This window comes from Diorhabda carinulata, chromosome 6 (assembly GCF_026250575.1).
Source record: "Diorhabda carinulata isolate Delta chromosome 6, icDioCari1.1, whole genome shotgun sequence".
Lineage (NCBI taxonomy): Eukaryota > Metazoa > Arthropoda > Insecta > Coleoptera > Chrysomelidae > Diorhabda > Diorhabda carinulata.
Window position 1 is genome coordinate 9,833,214 of NC_079465.1, and position 23,410 is coordinate 9,856,623.

At 29.6% G+C, this 23,410-nt stretch overlaps 1 protein-coding gene across 1 annotated transcript in view; it reads left to right on the plus strand.

The window, feature by feature from the left end:
- Positions 1-22,790, plus strand: part of LOC130895505 (myelin regulatory factor-like protein) — a 103,966-nt gene extending 81,176 nt beyond the window's left edge. The window contains exons 6-20 of the mRNA XM_057802837.1: positions 2,004-2,097; positions 2,180-2,358; positions 2,466-2,586; positions 5,746-5,826; positions 5,909-5,971; positions 6,033-6,220; positions 7,131-7,302; positions 9,137-9,284; positions 11,507-11,642; positions 12,212-12,393; positions 13,226-13,344; positions 13,401-13,626; positions 14,043-14,196; positions 17,125-17,353; positions 18,956-22,790. Of these exons, the coding sequence (XP_057658820.1) occupies positions 2,004-2,097; positions 2,180-2,358; positions 2,466-2,586; positions 5,746-5,826; positions 5,909-5,971; positions 6,033-6,220; positions 7,131-7,302; positions 9,137-9,284; positions 11,507-11,642; positions 12,212-12,393; positions 13,226-13,344; positions 13,401-13,626; positions 14,043-14,196; positions 17,125-17,353; positions 18,956-19,039 (2,176 nt within the window). The 3' untranslated portion in view covers positions 19,040-22,790. The remainder of the gene's footprint in view (positions 1-2,003; positions 2,098-2,179; positions 2,359-2,465; positions 2,587-5,745; positions 5,827-5,908; positions 5,972-6,032; positions 6,221-7,130; positions 7,303-9,136; positions 9,285-11,506; positions 11,643-12,211; positions 12,394-13,225; positions 13,345-13,400; positions 13,627-14,042; positions 14,197-17,124; positions 17,354-18,955) is intronic.
- The last annotated feature ends 620 nt before the right edge of the window (positions 22,791-23,410 follow it).

Sequence of the window (23,410 nt, forward strand, 5' to 3'; positions counted from 1 at the left end):
TTGAAATTCTCAAACACGTTTAAGGTCAATCAGATTCATGCAACTCCTCCAAATCATCCCCTAATCATATGAAAAGTTAAAAAATAATCTCAACGATTCTTTTATAATTGAAAATTATTCAAAAGTGTATTTATATTGAATTGAGAATATTTCGTCAGTATTTTTAAGAAGTGTTGCTCTTTAAATATTTGAACCCTTACGAAACCCTTCAATGACCAATAACTTGCAATTTATTCACAGAAATAAAATAATAAAAAATAAAAATATTTAGTCCATAAATTTTTTTATTTAGAAAATAATATAAAAAAATTAATAATTATATTATATTTTATTATATTATTTTATTATTTTTATTATTTTATTATATTATATTATACTTCCTCGTCGCTATTAGCGTCTTCTTGAGTGTCTAAAATAGGCGGTCTGTTTAGACAAGATTCTGATCAAATAGGGCAAGTACTATTACAGTAAAGTCCTACCGGGCGGCACCTGCATGTCGATCCGTACTCTTTTTTGTCAAAATATAATTTTTAGTAATTCCTCTGGTGCGGGTTGATTAGAGTTTTCTATGGGCATTAAAGTGCCTTTTAGTTTAACCCAACCCCAATCAACGTGATTGGTATTTTTGTTCCCCAGCCACACCTGACTCTGAAGGTACACTTTCTTTAAATGTTCACCTAAGGTACCAACTGTTGGTGCAAGTGAGGACAGTTAAACAGCCTTTTTTATGGTTAAATTAACAAAAGAGTCGTACCTGATTTGTTCCACGTATTCGGACAATTTTTTTACACTTTTCAATTTATTTACAGTTGTGTCTTTACTGATTCCGAATAATACAATGGTACAATATCTACCTGCTTCCAGAATATCCTCAAGAGTTGCACTAGTATTATAAAAAATTGTTTATAATTACTACTCTTATATTGAGAAATATTATTCAAAATTGTGTTTTCGTTATTCTTACAGTTTTATTTTGTTATACACGTGATGTACTATTTTATTCATACAAACAGCAATTTTTTAATGTTTTCGAACTAACCACGCAGAACACTGGTCACCGTTCAAAACTGTTATACATCATCCAATACATACGACAATTTATATAGAGAATACCGTTATAACGCTTCCACGATATGCCAGCTGTTGCTGAATTATTCATTTATGTAACTCCCTCAATTTTTAAGATACATAGATTTAAAAAAGCTCAAAATTTTTGGCAAGAAAAACCCTACAGTTAATTATTAATTGATACATTTTCTCATAACAAGAATAGTTTTTGGTTTATTTGAGACAAATTCATTTTTGTTTTCAAGATTACAGAAATGTAACGTTCAATTTAATCAATTATTTTTTCTAAAATAAGCATTCAAAACCCGTCAAATCACATTAATTGCAAGTGGATTACGATTAATTACTATTTGGGTGGTAATGGCGAGGGTAATTAGTACATTTTTTTTCAAAAAAAGGACCCTTTTTTTTATAAATCAATCAACCCCTATGCAAAAGACTTTGACAGTGATCATTCTTTTGGTTTTTCTATGTGCTTTGTAAAAGATCTCTTGAGTTTTTTCCAAAAATTTCATCAATTTCAAGTTATTTGAGGTTAAAGGTTTTCAAATTCGGGGCTTCCCAAAAATAGCAATAACTCAGTTATTTTTGAATTGAATTTTGAATCTCTTTGTTTTTTATTCACTAAATTTTTGTTCCTGATGAGTTTGCTGAACTTTTTAAGTTATTCATAACAAACAGTAAAAAATCTGCGTTTCTTCAATGAAAAATGGGCAGTTTTAATTATTAATAACTCTAAAAATCACAACTTTAGAAAAACGTTGTAGAGTAAACGTTGCTTAGAATTCGTCAATCTAACGACCTAAATTTTCATCTCCAAGATGAAGCTGCATTAAATATTGCTATTATTAACATTCATTAACTGTATTTTTACTAAATATTATTTGAAAATAATTCTATTGTAAAAAGTTTTCATAAAATTAATATGTTTGTAGGCCTGTTCCACATTATAGAGTAGATGCTGATAAGGGATTCAACTTTTCAAATGCCGATGATGCCTTCGTTTGCCAGAAGAAAAACCATTTTCAAGTAAGCTCTAAAATATTATATAATTTCTATTTGTGTTGAATCAATTTATTTGTACTTTACACTAATTGTTTTAAAATTACAGGTAACTTGCCATGTACAGTTGTTAGGTGATGCGCAGTTTGTAAAAACTCCAGATGGTTTCCAAAAAATATCAAGTTTTCACCTTCATTTCTATGGAGTGAAGCATGATTGTCCCACGCAAACAATTCGAGTGGAGCAAAGTCAAAGCGATAGGAGTAAAAAACCTTTTCATCCTGTATTGTAAGTTTTTAATTACTGCATCTATCAGATTATTAAAACATCATTATATTATTGTCGTATAATGTATTAATTTTCATTTAAATTAAATAGTTATTAATATATTTCAGAGTGGAATTGGTTAATTCACAGGTTACAAAGGTTACAGTAGGAAGGTTACATTTTAGCGAAACGACCTCAAATAATATGAGAAAGAAAGGAAAACCTAATCCCGAACAAAGATATTTTCAAGTAAGTGATGTGCTTGAAAAATATTTTTTAAATCTGATAAAGTATTTTCAGAAATATTATGTGCTTGGAATTATTCATTTCTAGTGAGTTTAGATTTGTTCACTTATTGTGCACTTAGTTTTAAAACTTGCCGCTTCTCCTTTAATTACTGGTATATTTAGTAAATGTCTAAGGTTTAGCATCAACAATATTATGACTAAGAAATTCGCGTATTTTTCTCAAGTTCTCGCGCTGTTCTCTGGCCTTCTCCGGAAAGATGGAGAACAGCGCGAGAACGTGAGAACAGGCGAGAAGATTTATTGATTCCACACTCCACATTCTCAGTAACGAGGGAGTCGCCGATTTGAATGATTGTGTTGTGTACCGCAAGGCATCAATATGAGCGTAACTTGGACAAACCAACTTGAATTGAAGTTTTTAGAATATTTTCAAGCGGAACCGGTTTTATGGAATACAAATTTTAAAAACTAAAAAACCATGATGGGTGGAATCGTCTAAGTGCATTGATGGAAGTACCTCTTGATAAATTAAAAAACAAAAAAACTTCGTTATTTGCAGACAGACAGATAAAGTTATTTCAATAGCCTAATATTAAAAAGTGTTGTTATTTTTTTATTTAAGCATTAATTAATTTAGACGACGCGTTCAATGTTTTTTTTTATTAATTATTAAGGAATAAAAAATGATAAGCCTTGCCTTTCAAAAAGTACTTACCTTGTTCTATTATGATGAATTCTTGTCATCCACCATCTTCTTTTTCGCCACTTCTTTTTAATCATTCTTTTCTCTTTACTATACGCAATATGCAAATGCGCATAACAATAATTGCTACAGTCACTTCAGCGTCCATCGTTATCGAGCGGAGAAGTGAGAACTTTGCGAGATTTTCGCAAGAGTGTGGAGGGGCCATAAGAATAATCAGAAACATCGACACTTAACAATGCCTACCACAATCAAAAGAATACATGAAAGCAAAAAATTTTGTATGTTTTCTTAGGTTCATTGTTAAAACTCCAAAAGTCAATGACTGTAAACTGTTCGAACCTTCTGAAATTATATCCATATATATATAATATATAATAAATTTTTGCAAGCCTGGATCTTTTAAAAATAAAAATCTAAAAAATGCAATTCTTTTGTTGATTGTTTAGAGTGATATAAACATTGCATGTATGTACCTAGATATTGGGGTATCATATAAAATGCGACCCAAAGGATCGATTGTGTCCCCTTTTCTTGCTGCGATACTGGAGAACCCAATATATACAGCTGATCTGTGCATTATTTTTAAAAAGTCTAGATCGTGGAATGGCTGTAGCTGCCAGAGATCTTCGTCTTCTATTTCATGTGCTCTGGAGTTTCTTAGTATTTCACTCGAGAGAATTTGGATAGAGGTTTCGTGTGCAACAAAATTGGCATGCAGCATTATCTGCTAAGTCTAGAGTATTCAAATGTCTATTGAGGCGACCGAGTCCCGATAGGACTCCTGTTAGTGTTCGTAGATTGCTCTTATTTAGGTTGATACAATCAGCAGATCTCGGGTTATAGTTTCCTAGGAGAGTCTTTGCCTGTTTCAGCCCCTGTTAGTTGGCCCAATGATTGGTTTTGCTCCTATATACTTTATTTTCCTATGCCTCTATTATACTGTAGCTGCTACTACAGATCCCATGAAGAGTTTGTCTACCCCCGCTACCTTCACTCCGGTGCGTTCCGGAATATATTGTAAGGTACTTTTATTTTTCTTGCCTAGCTCGTTTAATTTTTCTACCAAACTAGTATGGATTTTATGATATTGGAGCTTAGATCTTTAATGGCTATTTGGCTATCGAACAGAATGATGATCTCCTGTTTCAGATAGCTCCTCTCTAGATTATATTGAACATATTTTTTAATTCTGAATTGCATAAATTTTGGCTTGAAAAATGCTTAATGTAATGCCCAGGCTTTTGGACTGTTTGGTTCTGGGCACACTCCTATTCCACTTCTGTTTGCTGCTTTAGAACCATCCGTATAATATTTAATGGCATTTCTGTTCATTTTTTGTATGATGTTTCGATCCCACTTACTTCTACAGTTTAGTACTGAGGTAAATATTTTCTTAAAACTAGACTTTTCAATGCATAATCCTGAGGTCAGTATTTAGGGACGGTTTTTCTTTGTTGATTCCCACTCTGAACATTCTAAGTGATGTTTTCTCTGCCACGCTTTCCAATACTATGTAAAGAGATGGGGAATTTAGAACCACTTCTAGTGTAGCTGTTGGGTATGATCACATATGCAAGCCAGTCTTTGTACCTTCCAGAGATTGTTCGTCATGGTGTTCAAACTAGTTTTAGTACCCCAAACATTAAAAAAAGAGTCAAAAAGTAGTAACCAGTATGTGGTAAATGAACGGAAGTGAAAAAAATTATTAAATATTGAAAGTATCAAAAAGTACTATTAAAATAAATTGATAATCCTGAAATAGTATATTTAAAGTAGCAAAATAATGAGTGTGAACTGCTAAATCTGATACTGATGATACTGATTTGCAAGAGTGAGATTCTAACTTTCATGAAGTTAACACAGATACTGGAGTTGTTGAAAACTCTGCATCTGAGGGTATAAACAGAGGGTGAAATAGGTCTAAATTATAATAATTCACTTATCACTATCACTTAACTAACTTAAATCATTTATTATTAGCCAGGAAAGTAGTTGTTTTTTCCTTTGAATCATGAAATTCGAAATGCTGGCTTGCCGTTTTTAAAGGAGAAAACTACTACTTTCCTGGCTAATACCACGAAGAATATTGAATTACTTCTCCCCCTTCAAGCCAACATTTTGAATCATGAAATTCGAAATAATAGGTATAAATAAATATTATGTTTTTTAATTACTATATAAAGAATTTCATATACTTTCCTAGAAATTATTCAAAGGAAACAATGTAAATAAACAGCTCGCTTTAAAAACTTCGCCGAATTTTAGAATTCTACCATATCCAAGTAGGACCGGCTCCAGAGCGGAGATGAGTTCGTAACAGTATATTTTTTCCTCTTGATGATACGTATCGTTTTATATGATGTAAAAATTTGTTAATATTTGTAGATGAATAAATTTTTAAAAAACATATATTATATCCCTTCAAATTGTATATGTTGTGTTGTATTTTTTTAGTTGGTCGTTGGTCTTCATGCTCACACATCAAATGGAAATTTCCCAATTGTAAGCCATGCTAGTCAAAAAATAATAGTTCGAGTAAGTTAAAACTCTAATATTAAAATATATATTCACATAGATTTCGGATTCATTGTATGTTTAATAGCATTTTTATTTCCAGGCTTCAAATCCGGGACAGTTTGAAAGTGATGTAGAATTGTGTTGGCAAAAAGGACAAACTCAGGTAATTACAAATTTTTTAATCGATCATTACTTTGAAATTAGTATCTTATTTTCGATTTTAGGATTCAGTGGTACACAATGGTAGAGTAGGAATTAATACTGACAGACCAGACGAATCTCTGGTAGTACATGGAAATATAAAAATAACAGGTCACATTATCCAACCCAGCGATATAAGAGCCAAGAAAAATATTGTTGAATGTAATACTGCTGAACAGTTGAGAAATGTACAGAGGTTAAGGGTTGTTAGGTGAGTTTAAAAAAATTAAAAAGAGGGAAAAGATATTTTATTAAGACTAAAAAACAGTTTTCTCACGTGATTATTATTATGTATGCATAAATAGATATCATAAAAAGTGTCCAACAATGCCCAAAGAATTGATTGATACAACTGACAAGAAATATGGCAGTTGGTAGGATATTAAACAATAATACCAAGATAAACAGCTAAGATTATGAGGGAAATAAGACAAAAAATTATAACTAACAAAAGACATACAAATATATAAAAAATAAATATAAGAATTTAATAAATATGGAGATTTGTTAAGGAAACTGTCGTCCTGTTTTTCAACAGTGGAGAAAATTTTACAGATTTCATTTATTTAAACACTTACACCAGAATTAACTAACTTATATAATTTAACTTAACAATACTTATATAATTAAATATTCACTGTTTTTCTAATTTATTTAAATTCACCGGTTACTTTTCTAGTTTGTTCCGTTCACTACAATTTTAATTATAAACTAACTCTTAATAAGCTCGAATATATATATATCAGATAGGAATTTCTAGAATTCTAGAAAGTAAACAAACAAATAAATGAAAAGGCCCTCCTAGAAATCATATAAAAAAAATAAATCTCTGCTAAGATAAAAACATTTGTAAAAACAAACCTCAAACGAACTCTCTGAACCGGCGTATACGCCAGTTGTTAGACTTCCATTATAACGGAACAGGATCGGCTTCACTTTACTATTCTAATGTATTTCCTTATTTTCTAATTTATTTAAACTGCTTTTCAATGGCGAGGATAGTAAAAATTGGGGAAACTTACAGAGAGCTCACACCCTAACATAACTTGACACTGAAAGGTTATAGGATGAATCAATAAGTGTATTTTTATTATTAATCGAAGTTTATATTTTTGTTTTAGATATGAATACGAACCAGCATTTGCAAATCAATTAAGTAGAGATAGCGAATGTTCTGATACAGGTGTAATAGCTCAAGAAGTGGCACAAGTTTTACCTGAAGCTGTAAAACCCGCAGGAAACATTATTTTGCCAAATGGCACGGCTATTGATAATTTTCTGGTAGTAAATAAGGTAGTTATTTCAAATATTAAATTTTGTGTATTGATTACGGAGTTGAACATATAAAGTACATATTAAAATTATAGCTAAGTAATAATCTTAAGAGAGAGAGAGCTGTAATTGAATAAATTACCTCTAATTGATTTGCAGTCCTTCAAATTTATAATCAAAAAGGCTGTAAGTTCTGATATAACAAGCATCGAAGGAAAATTTTAGAAATAAAGACGCTCAATAACTTCCTATCTAATTTTTGTATTAATTTTTTTATAATGCCACTCAATTTAGAAATCTTTAAATTTGTTTCATACGCGGTTATGATATTAAAGTACGAGTTTGATGGTACTATATATCATATGCCAAATGCTAGTAACAGCTGTTACCGTGAAACATTCTATTATGAATTCGTATTAAAGTTGTTTTTGTTATTATGAATTCGCATTAAAGTTGTTTTTGTTATTATGAATTTGCATTAAAGTTGTTTTTGTTTTTGTTATTATGAATTCGTATTAAAGTTGTTTTTGTTTTTGTTATTATGAATTCGCATTAAAGTTGTTTTTGTTTTTGTTATTATGAATTCGCATAAAGTTTTTTGTTTTTGTTATTATGAATTCTCATTAAAGTGTAACAGTGGAGCAATGAGTTAACGCGAAACTTGGAAAAACTTGGAACAAAACTTATTCTTAATTGAAGAAAATGTATAACAGTGAATTTTCATCCAGTGCACCGTTTCTAAGCGTTTTCAAGATAGCCGACAAGACGAGACTATATGATTTCCACCCGGATCGCCCTTTGCGTAAAAACGAAAGTGGGCCAAATTGGTGCCTAGAACAACAAGAAGTTTGCAAAAATGTTTATAATAGTTCTTTGAATGCTATTAAAATTAACCCAAATTTATTGGAAAGCATACTAATATATGACGAATCGTAATTTTTCACTCGTTATCATGAAAAGAAGGTTAAGTCGAGAGTTCTCCACCAAGATAAGGTGCCGGATCATTCTCTTTTGTTGATCAATAGGTTTATAGCCAAGATCAATAGCCGTGCAGTTTCTGCTTTATAAGTTAAAATCTACATTAGAAGAAACGAGAAGTTCGTTGAAGTTATTAAAGAAAAAACGACACGGATTTTGAAGAAACTAATAGAAAGATACTTCCAGCACTGTTTCAAATAATGGAAGATTCGCATGGATAGATGAGAGTTATATAATGAAATTTACAATAAGTAAAAATGTGTAAATTCAAAATAAAATTTTTACAGCATCAGCCCCGTTATTTAATAACCATACTCGATTTATAAACTAATTTAAAACCTACCCTGGTCAATTCCTTCCAATCCTTCTATATAAACAGGATTAAAAGGTATCAGAGCAAATTTTTTTTGTTTTTCATTTTGAGTTTGGAAAAAGTGGTTATTTATGGTAATTAACCTATTTACAATTATTTTATCATAACCGTTGAGTACAGCTACATCCTTAATGAAGGTCTTTTCCTTATTGTATCTCTCGTTGGTAAGTAGAAAGTGAATTAACATATGTACCAGGAAATGGAGACTGGCCATCTTATGTTGGATACATTGAAAATAATCAGCCTGAATGTATCTGAACGTAGTGGTGTTTTCCCTAAATACATCAAATTCTAGCCTATTACTTTTCCTAATTTCTAAAATATCTAAAAATGGAAACTGTCCATTATTTTCCATTTCATAGGTGAACTTTATAGATGGATACTTTCGTATCTTATTTTTGAAAACACAGTTGGAACCATGTGTACCTTTAAAAAATTACCCAAACTTATTCTCGATCTGGATGTTATATTCTAATTAATCTTTTATTAAATTTTTTGTTTTAGGAAAGAATATTTATGGAAAATATAGGTGCCGTAAAAGAATTATGTAAAGTAACAGATAATTTGGAGACTAGAATCGATCAGTTGGAGAGAATAAATAAAAGATTGAATAAATTGAAAAGAGGAGACAGTCTCAAGTCTACAAGTACTAGTGAGTATCATCAAATACTATAACCATTTTTTATATACATATAAAATTATTACCGAAAATTGTGAGGTCTTGGTTTTAAAAAAATTTAAAGCAGTTAATTCTTGGGATATTGACTAGTCTTTTCCACAATTAGATAAAAATACAATTTGAGTACAAGCCATTGATAACCGTATTGTAGGAAAAAGACTTCAATACTTAGAATTATGAAGCTAATATGTTAGTGACTTAGAGCTTTATTACCATTTAAAAAATTAAAAAAAAAAGTTAACAACCAGTGATGCAAACTTAATAGTTTCAATTTCCTTCAGTCTTTGGTTGAATCTCGATAGTTCTTTTATTAATGAGTGGATAGATTTATAGTTCTAGTCTATAGCCTATAAACAAAAGCACCTACAGGTACAGTATGGAAAATATTGGTTGGAAGAGAGAAAAACGATAAAATATTTATGAAAACAACGTGTATACAGTCATGAAAAATAAGGGTTCAAGAAGGGGGAAACCCGTACTTTGGACTTTTCTAACTAGAAAGAGTTAACATCAGGAGTGCTACAAGAAAAGGTAATATTAATTAGTGAAAAGGTGACAAGATAAATATAGTACTTATAAAATAAATACTGGCAAAAGTTAAACACTACCAATACCTAGAAGTAATAATAACAAAAAACGAGAACCAAGACGCATATATGGTAACACAAACTGTATTGTCGTAAAGAAAAAAATATCTGCAGATTCTAAATTAAGAATATTCAAAATAAATATCAACTAACTCTAATGTTCGAGTTTGAATCTTGGTACTAACATAACGACGAAAAAATAAAATTGATATGGGAGATGTGAAATATTCAATAATAGTAAGGGATGTTACTTAAAAGAAGAAGAACGACTTGTTAAAAGATAATATGAGAAACATAAATTCAAGAAAACAGCAGTGAGGATCGAAACGTCGAGATTTGATACAATATAAATAAATAGTAAACAAACTAGGAGCCCAAAAAATATGAGTAGGAAAAAGAAATCTTCGTTATTTTGAAGCACTATGTTCGGTTGTCCTCTCTTTTGATCGTGAATGTCAGTTGGTAGTTAAATTATAACTATAAAAACTTTCTTTCATGATTTTATTTTAGTATTAGGGACCGTACCTCCCATCTGGAAAGATTTTCAACTGCTGCGAACATTTTAAATTTGAATATTAAAAAAATGGGCAGCGTGAATATGTTTGTGTTATGTACTGAACACCGATTTACACACGCCTTATCGGCGTCAGATATAAACGTTCCATACTTTTACAATAGCCCTGGTAAAGGTTATTACTTGGGTGATTCAATATACAGTGGAATGGTCAGGTCATATGTCTGAATCCGAACTAGTACTCTGTTTAGAAGTTAGTAGTTTCTCAAATTGATTTTAAATAAATAGTTGTAAGTTTATAAATGATGACATGATGCTTTAGCCCTATCCAGCTCTTATTATTGTAATGGGTATGTCATTAGTACGGCGCATTTGAATTGAAATTTCTTTAGGATTATTAGATCAATTCTTGAGGATTTTTTGGATTTATTGTTTTTAATAATACACGGTAATTTAAAGTTTGAATTAGTTTGTTAATAAAAATTTAAATTACTAGATATTTACAAATTGGAATTTTACTAGTAACTAAACTGTGAGCAGAAAAATTTGTGCTATTCGAAAGCCCATTTATATGAAAATAAAAGACAATGCAGAGCAAGACTCAATATAACTTTTGTCCGATCCAGTTTTATGGATCTTTATATCGATAGCTCCTATGAGATATCGGAGTGTACAGTTTGGTCCAAAATGATGCTTGAAATCGGGTTTTAATTAATAAGATACTAAATTAGCGAGAATACAAAATGATTTAAGATTTTATCTAGTTCATATACTGTGATTAGCAGAAACGTAGTTAAGGAAAATGAATTCCTACACATATAAGTGTTTTGAAGGTTTTTTCACCAAATTTCTACCAGCTGAAATTCGTTTCAAAAAATTACTAGCTCTGTAAAGTGAATCTCTAATAAACGCGAGCATACAGGCAACCATAACCACGAAACCTTGTTTTTTTGGGTTGTGTACCTCGTAGGAAAATAATTATATTTTTTTATCTTAAGCAATTCCTCATATTTCGTAGAAATGATATATATTTGTTATACATATATTTATGTCTATAGTTGTAGCTTATAAATTAATATTTTTGTATTTTTCAGTTAATAGTTCAAAATTGTCATATTCACAAAAATGTTCTAAACATCACCACCACTCATGCCATAAGGAGGATGAACTTTGTTCAAATAAATTCATCCAAATTGTAATTGTTATATTGGTATTGATAATGGCGTTTTGGTGAGTAATAACATCTAGTTAAAAAATTAAAGCTTCGAATAAACTTGAATATTGTCATAACATGTGGAGATAGGTAAAAGAAACCTCATGATCACTTTCATCTGCAATACTTTGATTTATTGCATGCTTTTAATGATAAATTTGCTTAGTATATTCGTTTAAATTAATATGGGAAAAATTAAGTGATCTAACCTACAAATATCTAGTATGTCCCAAACAAAACGTTTTTATATATATGCTTATTGACGTTTCAACATTTTCAAATTTGGTGGTTTAATGAAAACCATTTACTTTCAATCTTTTTTAGCTGAACTCGCTGCATTCGTTCTAAAAGTGAACCATAATAAAAATGTTACTGTCCTCAATATCAATTACTCTACTCAATTAGCTGCATTTTAAGGAGATGTAATATCAATATATCAATATCTTTTATATGCCATTTTACATAATGGAAATTGAAAGAGCATTTATTAACAAACTTTATAGAATTATATTTATTGTTAAATAATTTTTTTTAATTAGCTCTGACGAAATGGAAACTATATAAATTAAATGTGTTATTTTTGTAGTCTTGCAGCAATAACGACTTTATATTTGATGGAAACAGCACGACAGACAGAATATATTCAACCAAATATTGAAAGATCTCACAACAATTATGCAACAAAAAGACCAACGAAAGTTTCAAAAGTACCCACGTGGGTGCCGACGTTACCACCATATTATCCAACAAATACATTCAAAGAAGAAGGTAAACTATTTTTTTTATGAATAATCATTCAATGACGAGAAGAGAATTTCTCTAATGATCCAAATACTCTCCACCCATTTTGTATATATGTCGACAAATTTCTTTCATATTGATTAAGACATTTAGATGATCTTCAAGTAGAGTAAGTTTTGACATTATGCGAAGAATCTTTCTAGATATGGCAGTTTAATTTACAATCTTGGAGCTCAATTCCATAAATTAATATAGGCTTGTTTATACTGTTAAGTATTTGGATTTAATTTCACTAATCTTGAATTTCTATTTGCTACTTCATGTTTGAGTATCATTTAAATTATAAAAGTTACAACTGAATTTTCATTGGTGGCTGATATATTCGTTAGAACATTTTGTTTAAAAAATTGACCTTGACATCGACTGCGCTTTAAAATAAATGTCTAGCTCATTCGACAATTTACCTAGGAAATGATTTATTTACTTAATCATTTGTTTATATCATACTTTACAAAGGCTTTACATATTAACAAAATGTCAATCTTCGTTCTGTCAAAATATATGTATTATTACGGTCTATAAAGTGTAGATTGTGTCTTGGAGATCCTACCCTACACTTTGCCCGCGAGATGGTAACTCATTATATCACTCAACCTTTGAATATAACCCTTATAGATTGGGTGCTTATATATAACGAAAAATTTTGTTACCTTGCATTTAATGTTAGACGTTTATAATTAATAGTTAACTAAATTATTGATTTGTATTGTTTACCATTGCACATTCAATTAGTTTGACTCAATCACAAATTCGATTTTTAGTGTACTTTGAAAAAAAGTTTTTTATTTCATATTTTTAGAAATAACAAAAATTACTGTGGACCCCTCATTGATAAACAGGAAACCGAGTATAATAATTGGAAGACCTCAAGACTGCATAGCAGTGGATCAAGATCTTGAAAATACTAACTTATGTCAGGTAAACTTTTCATGATAAGATTATAAGAATACTAAAGTATCTAGAAACATTTTTAGATATTTTGTTGTGCAAATCCTCCGCAAAGGCATTCTCAAGAAATTTCAACATCACACTATTCTGAAAAAAGACTTGTAAATCCAAACAGGAACAAAACAGGACCATTAATAAATCTGGAGAAGAATAAAATTTCAAAGCCATTTCATTCGAATGATATTGACAACAAACAAGTTAGACAAAAGAGGGATACATACAGTGATGATACTAATCTTTTTGATGTTACTGGTAAGTATATGAACTATGTCTAATTTAAAACCATTTAAAGAATCAAAGATTTTGTATAAGCCAGATCTTTCAATTTTTATTACGCTTGCATATCGGATATTCTAGAAGTAGGTTCACTAGGATATGGTCCGTGAGAAGGTGTAGCTTGTTTTTGCTGAGATTCATATTTGTTTTGGATCTAGCGGTATCCAAATACTGAAGAGTGTTTTTTTTTGGGTTTTCTCCTTCTTTAGATAGACTGTGGGCCGATAAAAGCCGTTTTTATCAAAATTATTATTGCTTATATCATTATGTTTTTATTCAGCTCTCCCATGTTAACTTTGAGTCGATGACTTGGGAAAGATTAGAAGTGTCATTTGAGAAATATTCATTATTGTTGTTGAAACTGCACATTTAATGAAAAATTATTATTTTAGATGATCAAATGTTTACTGTCATCTTGCATGGGAAGACTTTTAATACTACTTTGACCGCTAAGTACAAAGAAGAAACAAATTCGCCATTTAACGTATCTTATTCAGTACCAATATCGAAATATATGCCAGATGAATTTATAAATCTAATTTTCAAGTAAGTATTGAAACCGTTCTATAATTAATCACTTAATTTAATTTTAATGGAGATTATACAAAACTGTTTATGTATTGAAATCTGGCGAAATTGATATTTCGTTTTATACACTAGGTTAAAAATACATACATTCATAGAAATAACGTAATGGCTTCATAACATGTTACGTTTCACAATACAGCGTGTTAAAAAAATAACACAGTCACTTAAAAACTTGGCACTTGATAGCTGTACAAAAAAACATAAAAATACACTTTAGTGCAATGAAATCAACGTTCATTTAGGATACGATGAATCAACAATAAAATATTCCTTAAAAGATAAATGTTACATAAGTTACATCAAAATAAGCTCATGCAGAATTACTTGATATTTGATGAATAATTTTGAAGGAAAATTAGTAAAACCGAAAGGAATAAAATCTTCAAATTGCCAAAAAAAATTTTTTTGAGTAGCTTATGTTGCTGACACCTATATTCATTGCATCTTATTTGTCCCCAATACTATTAATGTTTTAATGAACTCTTGAGTTATACCTTACCACTCCCCCTACATAGCCACCTTTAGTTCTGGAGTTAACTCCAACTAGGCTGATTTCTGGACTTGATTCTTCTCTTAAGCTCATTGCCACTCGGTCTGGTAATGGTAAACTAAATGAGCCCCTACTCTATAAAATCCGCAAAACATGTTGTTGCAGCATCTCCTGGATGTATTGTAGTACAGTCAGCTTACCTTAACAAGGTCCAGGTATGAACTGAGGAGCAGTTTTTCCTTCTAAATAAATCACGCCCACAACGATATGGAACCTGTTTTTGGAATACTTTTCTGCATTCTTTATTTACAATAAGATTGATTTTACACACTTCCAAATACAGTACCGTCAAGTCATTTGTGAGCACGAGCACATTGAATTGGTAATTTACAAGGTTCAATTTTGTACCATTTGCTGGTTTGCGAGAGTGTGAAACATTTTCTTGAAGTGCTTCTGACGTACAACCACTCATAGTCATACCACGGATACTACGAAATTGCTGTTACGTCTTTCTCAAATTAGTAGTCATCTTGCCCTGAAGTCGCCCAATTTTTTCCCTAACCCAATCTCCTAATGTGTAAGAACCTTTAATATGTTCGCCTCACTGCTAAGTAATTTAAATGAAGAAGTATAGCCACGACGCTATAGTGACTAAATAGACTAAAACCAATCTGATTCAGTATTATAGTATTAAGTTGATCCATTATTACAAATAGTTATCATAATTTATTTCAAGTCAATGAGAATAACGAATTTCATAATAAACAATGAATCGATTAATATCACAAAGTGATAGAGATTGAGTTATTAACAATGTGAAATGTGGGTGTTAATATCATGAAAAATTTGATTTGCAAATTGTACAAATGTAAAAATGAGGTTTATAAAACAAGATTCCTTTAAATTGGACAAACAAAGTTTGTATTCCACACTAAAATTTATATATATATATATATATATATATATATGTATATGTATATATATGTATATTTATTGATCACATATTGCAGAGTTTTATAGAAAATCTACATACAGAAAGTATTAAAATGTAATAAATATCAACTTTTGTACATAGTTATTATTACCCATATTAATAGCGACTCTGGATTTGATAGAGGAGGTTTAAAAGCATTTATTTCTAAAAAAGACCGAGATTATTATAATTTTTTTCAATATCCCACTTTATTTGCAATCTGCAAAGTAATTACATAAAGCAAATTGGTTGTTACAATCAACTTTCTTATTTACAATTTTACATAAATTTAGAGTTGGATATTGAGGAATATGATCATCTAATTCCTAAATTTACAAGGCATTTTATATCTAACAGTTCTAAAATCTATTAGGCAAGTCAAATGCGTAATATTTTCTCAGCCTCCGCCGATTGGGTAATAGCATTAGGCTTCTTGGCAGTTTGCTAAGCCTAGGGACGTTTACAATACTGTGGACCGAAACCATCCTAGAATTTCGATGTTGGATTTGGACGCTGTATCCCAAACTCCATATTGGTTTCAGAATCGCTTTGTAGACTAGTCTACAAAGGATATTATCATCAATAAATATATGCAAAACATTATGAATAATAAATGGTTTTAAAATATCATTTCAAATATTTAACTGAGATTTGTTATTGTTATGGGTAAAGGTCCATATAATAGCCAGAAGAGTTATTAACTACTGAATGGAGAAAATCCCAGATTGCAAATTGATTCTCAACAAAAATATTAGATTGAATGAACCAATTTTGAAAATCGATTTACTACACTTAAGATGACGTAATAAAGATAAATGTACATTGTGTAATCGTAGTTTTGAAGACAATAAAACTACAATTTTTTTTTTGGAAACGTCGCAAAATATGTAAAATATTTCACTACGAGCCACAATTGGCATCTAGTCGAAAAAACAATTTATATATTTATAAAAATAAGTAACATTATGTTTAACCTATTTATTACATCTTTAAAACAAGAAAATAATTTTTTTGGTAACCAATTCGTTCTAAAATCTTGAGGATTATTTTTAATAATATAACACTCCAATTTCCTTTCCTCTGAGACACGTAAAAGTATATGTTGAAAATATGAATACAATTGTTTTGTTTTAGAATATAGCTCATTTATTTAATGATAGTGGTGACAACACATTGTTTGAAATAAAATCAATTGAATGAAAGTATAGTCTTTTACCATAAAAATAGATTATTTAGAATTTATTCACAATTACTTTTTCGCCAAAAAGATATGTCATATCAAGTCACTGAAGAAAATTGAATTTACACAAAGCAACTGTGAAGAAAAAGATGCATCATTGATGCAGATTTAATAGTTTTACAATACCTCATTAAGTGTTCATCGCTTTATCTGGCGATTAATATATAGTTAATTTTTTTGTAGAACCAGTCAGTCTAATATAAAGGAAATCGAACATTGTTACAATGATTTTAAACAACATGAATGTCCATTTGTTAGTTCTGCAGCTTATTATGACGACAAAATGAAAATTAGACATAAGGTCAATGAGAATAGTCCAAGTCGGCCTATCGGAAGTATCAACTTTGAAATTGATATGATCGATTATCAATCTAAAATGATGACTTATAGGGCATCACTAAAATCTAATCTGGTGAGTAAAATGAATGTTTCATCTTCATTTATTTAATTTTTGTATTTTTTTCGATTATAATAAAATTTTGATAAGAATCACTGAAGTGAGTAACAAAGGTGAAAGCACACATATTTATATTTCTAATGTGAAAAAGTTCCTTTAATATTTGCTAGTAAGATGTAAATTAATGTTTCAATTTCTGTTTTTCAATTTTTTTAAAAATAATTCATACGGTTCAATATTCATAGATTACGGTGCCTTGGTAATATATACGAGAGTTGCATTTAACTTTTTACAAACAGTTTGAAATAAGGTGTTTTATTGCTTTTCCAAATATTTGCCATTAAAGTCTATACTTTTTTGCATACGATCAAACTAATTATGGTAACATCTTTCTACACTGAAGCTGATATCGTATCAGTCTTCCCCGATAGTGCATCATTACCAAAGTTACACGAAGCGATTCTGTGCATTGTTGTTAAGTCCTTTTTTGAAATCATGAAATATCATCTAACATATAGGTAATTCCCATTTTTGCACAATTTTGCTTCTTTTAAACGTTCCACTATTAACAACTTCAATCTTCACAAATACAGTGGTACCACAACTTATTAAGGCCACCTATTGTTTGATTGAAATAACTTGAATTTGTATCAACAAACAGTCCTATGTCAATACTCAAGAAGTTAAACAATAAAGCCACGATAGCCCTGATAGAGTGCACAAATTTCACAGGGAAGAATTGGGGTTGTCACCCAAGGAGATGTACATGGAAAGAGTGAGGCCAACATCACACGTATAAGGCAGGGACTAGTGATCTGGTACACTAGAACCGGTCTGTAAGCCACGAGAATAAATTTTTCAAAGGTACAAAGACTGACTTGCATATGTGCATCCAGGGCTATGAAAACATGCCCAACAACTGCACTAGAAGTGGGTAGATTTCTTCCACGTCTCCTTATATTATTGCGTGGTCGAAAAAAATCTCAAGCAGATGTTTAGAGAAGGATTCAATAGGGACAAACCGAAACCTCACGATAGCCAAGCAGACATTAAAGCTCTGTTATTAGATTCAAGGTGGTTTGGGAATGTCTGACAAGTTAAATGAGTTAGGCAAAAAGAATAAAGTTACAAAAATATATAGCTTACAATAGAGTTATATGGAAGTTGAGAGAGGATTATAAACCCCTATTCTTGATGTACTAGTTTAATTTCAAGAACCGTTAATATTCATTTTCATTAGAGATCTTCTCTATTGCTATTCTGAAAGGTCTTGATTACTGTCTGAAGTGTTTACAAGATTTATTTCAATAGCGACATTAAGTAAACATTAGTTTTCATAACTTTTCTACGGATTTTTTCATCTAATTTATGTAATTTATAAATTGATTTTCAAATTATTATGTATAAGACGGCATCAATAAAACGGCTATAAGAAAGGTGCCATATTTTTAAATATCTTACACTTTCTTTGTAATATAATTGATCAGAGGCAGATTTACAGAAACGAATTTCATAAAAAAACCTTTATAACCAACGTACTTTCATATTTAGTTGCAAGTTGATGAATATTTATTAGTTTCGTAAGAATATTTTGTATCACATTTTTTTTTGTTACAGAATACTTGCAAGCTCCCTTCATCTAAATTGGGATTAGATTATTTAGAATATAATTTCCATTTTTATAGACACTGTGATGAATAAGATCTTTATATTTATTCTTATTAATTTTAGCAATATTAAGCATTACTCAAACAAAAAAACTCATGACGTTTTATGTATATTTTAATTTGTATAGAAGTATTTTAAGGGTGTATAGCATGGTTTATTATCATTCTACATATATTATAATAATGAGATTATTTTTATGGTTATGTTTATGACTTGAAATAGTTGAATATTTTAAATTTCTTTAATAATGTGTAAAGGAAGTGGAACGGTTAGCACATCGATCATACAGAGAGAATTATTAACTTTTTAATATGAAGTGATTTTATTAATAATAAAAATTGATTCATTAATAATAAAAATCTCCTCAATCCAGAAATTAGAATTTGCAACTACAGTTACTCTAACAGTTTTGCCAAACGATAACTATTTTTTTATTGTATTCTTTAAAAAGTAGTATCTGCAAAATTGACAATTTTATTTTCATTCCAGCACGTAATCTGATACCTTATTTTCACAAGTTATTTAAATTATATTCTCAAGACAATACAATACATTTTTTGCATATGGGTCATTAATATAACAATATCATCAAAGAATCTCATGAGACTCATAACCAGCCGCAATATTATCTACATATCTGCTGAACCGTTTCACTGATAGATACTGAAAGTTCAAACACTCTCCCACACATTTTCCTATAATTTAAAAAAAAACATTTATAGTTCTAATGTTATATTTAGATATTTTATATTTATTGAAACAATCTCTCTCATTTGCTAGTGTATAATTTCGTAATTTTTAGAATATTATAGTGATATTATCACAATATTTGTAAATATTGAATATGGCATTTCATAAACTTCATTCATCAAGTATCCCAATATCAAGGTCTGAAATTAAAACTATATCGAATCATTTAAAACTTTCTTCAGTCATATAATTAATTTGAGCTTTAAGATTAGGATACCTGACTTTTTTTGCTAAGTTTATCAGATTTAATATATGTGGTTATTATTTTAAGAATCAATTGGATATATTCATCCTTAAGCCTTGACATATGTCTGTTCTTACTTATTTTAATAATGAAAACATTTCTTTTTAAAAATAGATCGAATGTACACAGGATACTTGCTACTTTTTTAATATTTGGATATTTATTCAATTTAAATATTGTGTATTAAATGATATTAAATAAAATTAACTTTCTTGCATTCATTTTTTACAATACTATCAATCTATTACTTCCATTTACAAATGAATCGTGCTGATGCATTTTAAAGTATTGTTGAACAGTGGGAATTCACATGAGGAAAATGATCAAGTGTATGGTTTTTAAATGATTTGCTTGAATATGCGAATACATTTTAATGATGATTAGTCTTTACCCCGGAACTTAGCCACCAGATATTGTGATCAACTGGCGTGCCCAATAAACCTTTTCAAACCTACCCTTCTACTAAGTCAAAAAACTTCCGTCAAATAAGATAGATATGTGCATTGTGCATTCAAATTTGCTTGAACTTACTGATTTAATCTGCTGCTCCTTTTTTTTCTTTCAGTACTGTATTTGTCTTCAAGTGTTGGTTATTATCACAATTTGGTTGAATTGGTCTTTATCTGTCGCTACTAGGAATAGTCGTTCTACTTACAGTCTGGTCCAATATCTAATATTTCGTAACCAGGATAGCTTTTTGCGATCTACCACATTCCGAACGGATTTATTTTATTGATGATGTCAGCTGTAAGCGTCCCTTTCACATATACATTGTACTTGCAGTTATCCATTTCGTTTTCTTGATGTCTATATTAATACCCCATCTTTGATCAGCCTCATGAACTCTGTCCAGTAACATTTGCAAGTCTCCTATATTTTCTCCAATGATGGTAGTATCTTCTGCGTACTTTACGTTGTTTATAAAATATAAAATCGCCCGTTATTTTTACTCCCTGTGTCCTGCAATGGATAGCATCCCGAAATATGATCTCTGAATAAAGGTTAAACAGGGGTTGTCTTACTTTGATTTTTATTGGTATTCCATTTGTATCACTGTTATCTATCCTGACTAATGCTGTTTGACTATGATAATTGTTTATCATTTACATATTGGATTTATTGAAAAAGGAAGATGAAAAATGGTATCTTCAACTAATCAAGCTTCCAATATACTTTTAATTCAGTGTAGTGAAATGAAATATTCACATCATATTGACATAAATTTTATGTTTGTTTTATAAATATTGAAGTATACAGTTATTTATGGAATTGAATATGGCACAGATATAGTTAGTAAGAGAATCAAACTGTTTTACTTACACAGACAATATATACATAAAATCAAAGCATACATTACAGCATAAACTGACAAAAACTTTTTTTAATACTTTAGAAATAACATGCATTTTTGAAATATTTTTTGTTTGTAACCAGATGTCTCGGGTTTTCATTATAAAATTACCCCCCTCTATTTCAAATAAACATAAATAATGATTTATAAAAAAAGTTTCATGAAAATTTGAGTTAATAAAATGAAATATTTACCTGACAACATATCAAATGCAACTTAATTTTTTCAAATGAAATGGTTTTTTTTGTTTTCAGCATTTTTTTTATTTTATTCAATGTTCTTGAACTTTCAAAACTTTTTGCAGAGTACAGTGGTTCGAAACTGGTATCTTACTCAAAAATTTGGAGTGAGTCTCTATACAAGAAATGCATATCTTTTATTAGTTGATAGCGTTCCATGACTGTGTCATGTTCTTTTATCATAATATTGAGGTTGACCAAAAAATGATATATAAATTTAGGTATCAAGAGATGTATTCTTATGAATAAACCGTTAGATAGTATGGTGGCTTATGCATGTATTAGTTCCTGTTTAAATTTGATTTCAAATTTAATAAAAGTCTTCATAAAAATATATCTCAAGTGGAAGATTTCTCACGAATATGCATTGCTCAAAAATTCGTTATCTTAAATATATTTCTTATTTATACTTCAATATTGTGGTTATTTAGAAATAATTTTAGCGTAAAAATATTATTGTCCAATGTGAAAAATTCAAATTTGTGAAAAAATCTTGTATTTTTTATATTTGGTTAATATGATTCATTTTGCTTTAAATGGAAACCATATTATTCGCTTATATCTAAATCTTTTAATTCTTTATTAAAATTATTATTTATGAGGTTTGTGGCTCAGCGTTGAAGATGTAGATTCAAGCAGGCATTCACTCACCCTACTCTATTCATCCCTGTTGGGTTGTTAATAATGGTGTTGTTTCTGGGCGAAGAGTAACATCAAAAAAAAATATCGGCAGTTAATGCCAATATACAAACGTTCCTCAAATTATGTTCTCTGAAGTTTCATGACTTACTGCTTCATGGCACAATACAATATATTTCAAGTTGGGAGTTGAATTAAGTATCACTTAGTTTACATATTATGTATAAAATAAATATTGGACACTAACATTTTTACTCATTCAGGTACTTAAGAAATATATCCGTCCAAGTTGTGACTATTTTTTAGATCTATTGATATTAAGGAGCATATAGGTTCCATCATTATAATTAAAGTAGAATAACATTACACATTCCATTTTTATAAACTGACATTACTTTTAGTATTTTGAATTTTATAAGTTTTGTTGTTCCATACTTAGTTTTATTTTTGAATTATGATTATAGAGTATGCAGTGTAATATATTCAGTTATTTATGTTATATGTATACATCTCATATTTTTTTGTTTTGTGATTCTGTACAATAAATTGTTTTCCTTTCAATCTAGAATTTTAATAACCACGAATATTTTTATTTAATTATCAAAATAAACACTAAGATAAGGGGGAATTAGTTAAATTAGACCCTTATAGATACGCGAAATGATAAACTTCTCTTCAGTCTTTTATCCCTAAAGTCGCATGGTAACATATGTACTGATTGCCAGTATCACCTTTCATGTTTTTTCTTGGTCGAATCCGTGACTTCGTTTTATCTGTAGTCTATAATTGTTTTCATTTAGTTTACTTTTAGTAATCTACCTCTTACTCTTATTCTCTATAATATAGAATGCTTTTTTCTATGCAGTTTTTTGTTGAAATAATAATAGATTCTTTATTATGTTGAGTTTATTTAATATTGTATTGTAATAAACAAACCCAGATTATTATTCTTCCACTATTTAGAAATTCTTAGTTTATTGTATTCGCCTCATTTATCCATAATGACCAAAACACACTGGTATAATAAACAAAAAACTAGTTTTCTAGTTACTTTTGGTTTTATTCCTTCTAGTGATAAAATCAGTACAACGCTTCTCAAATCTTCCTAGTCACTTCACTCAGATGTCTTCCATTTTAAATAAAGTGTGTAGAGGCGAATGCAAGATTCATGTGTGGTCAGA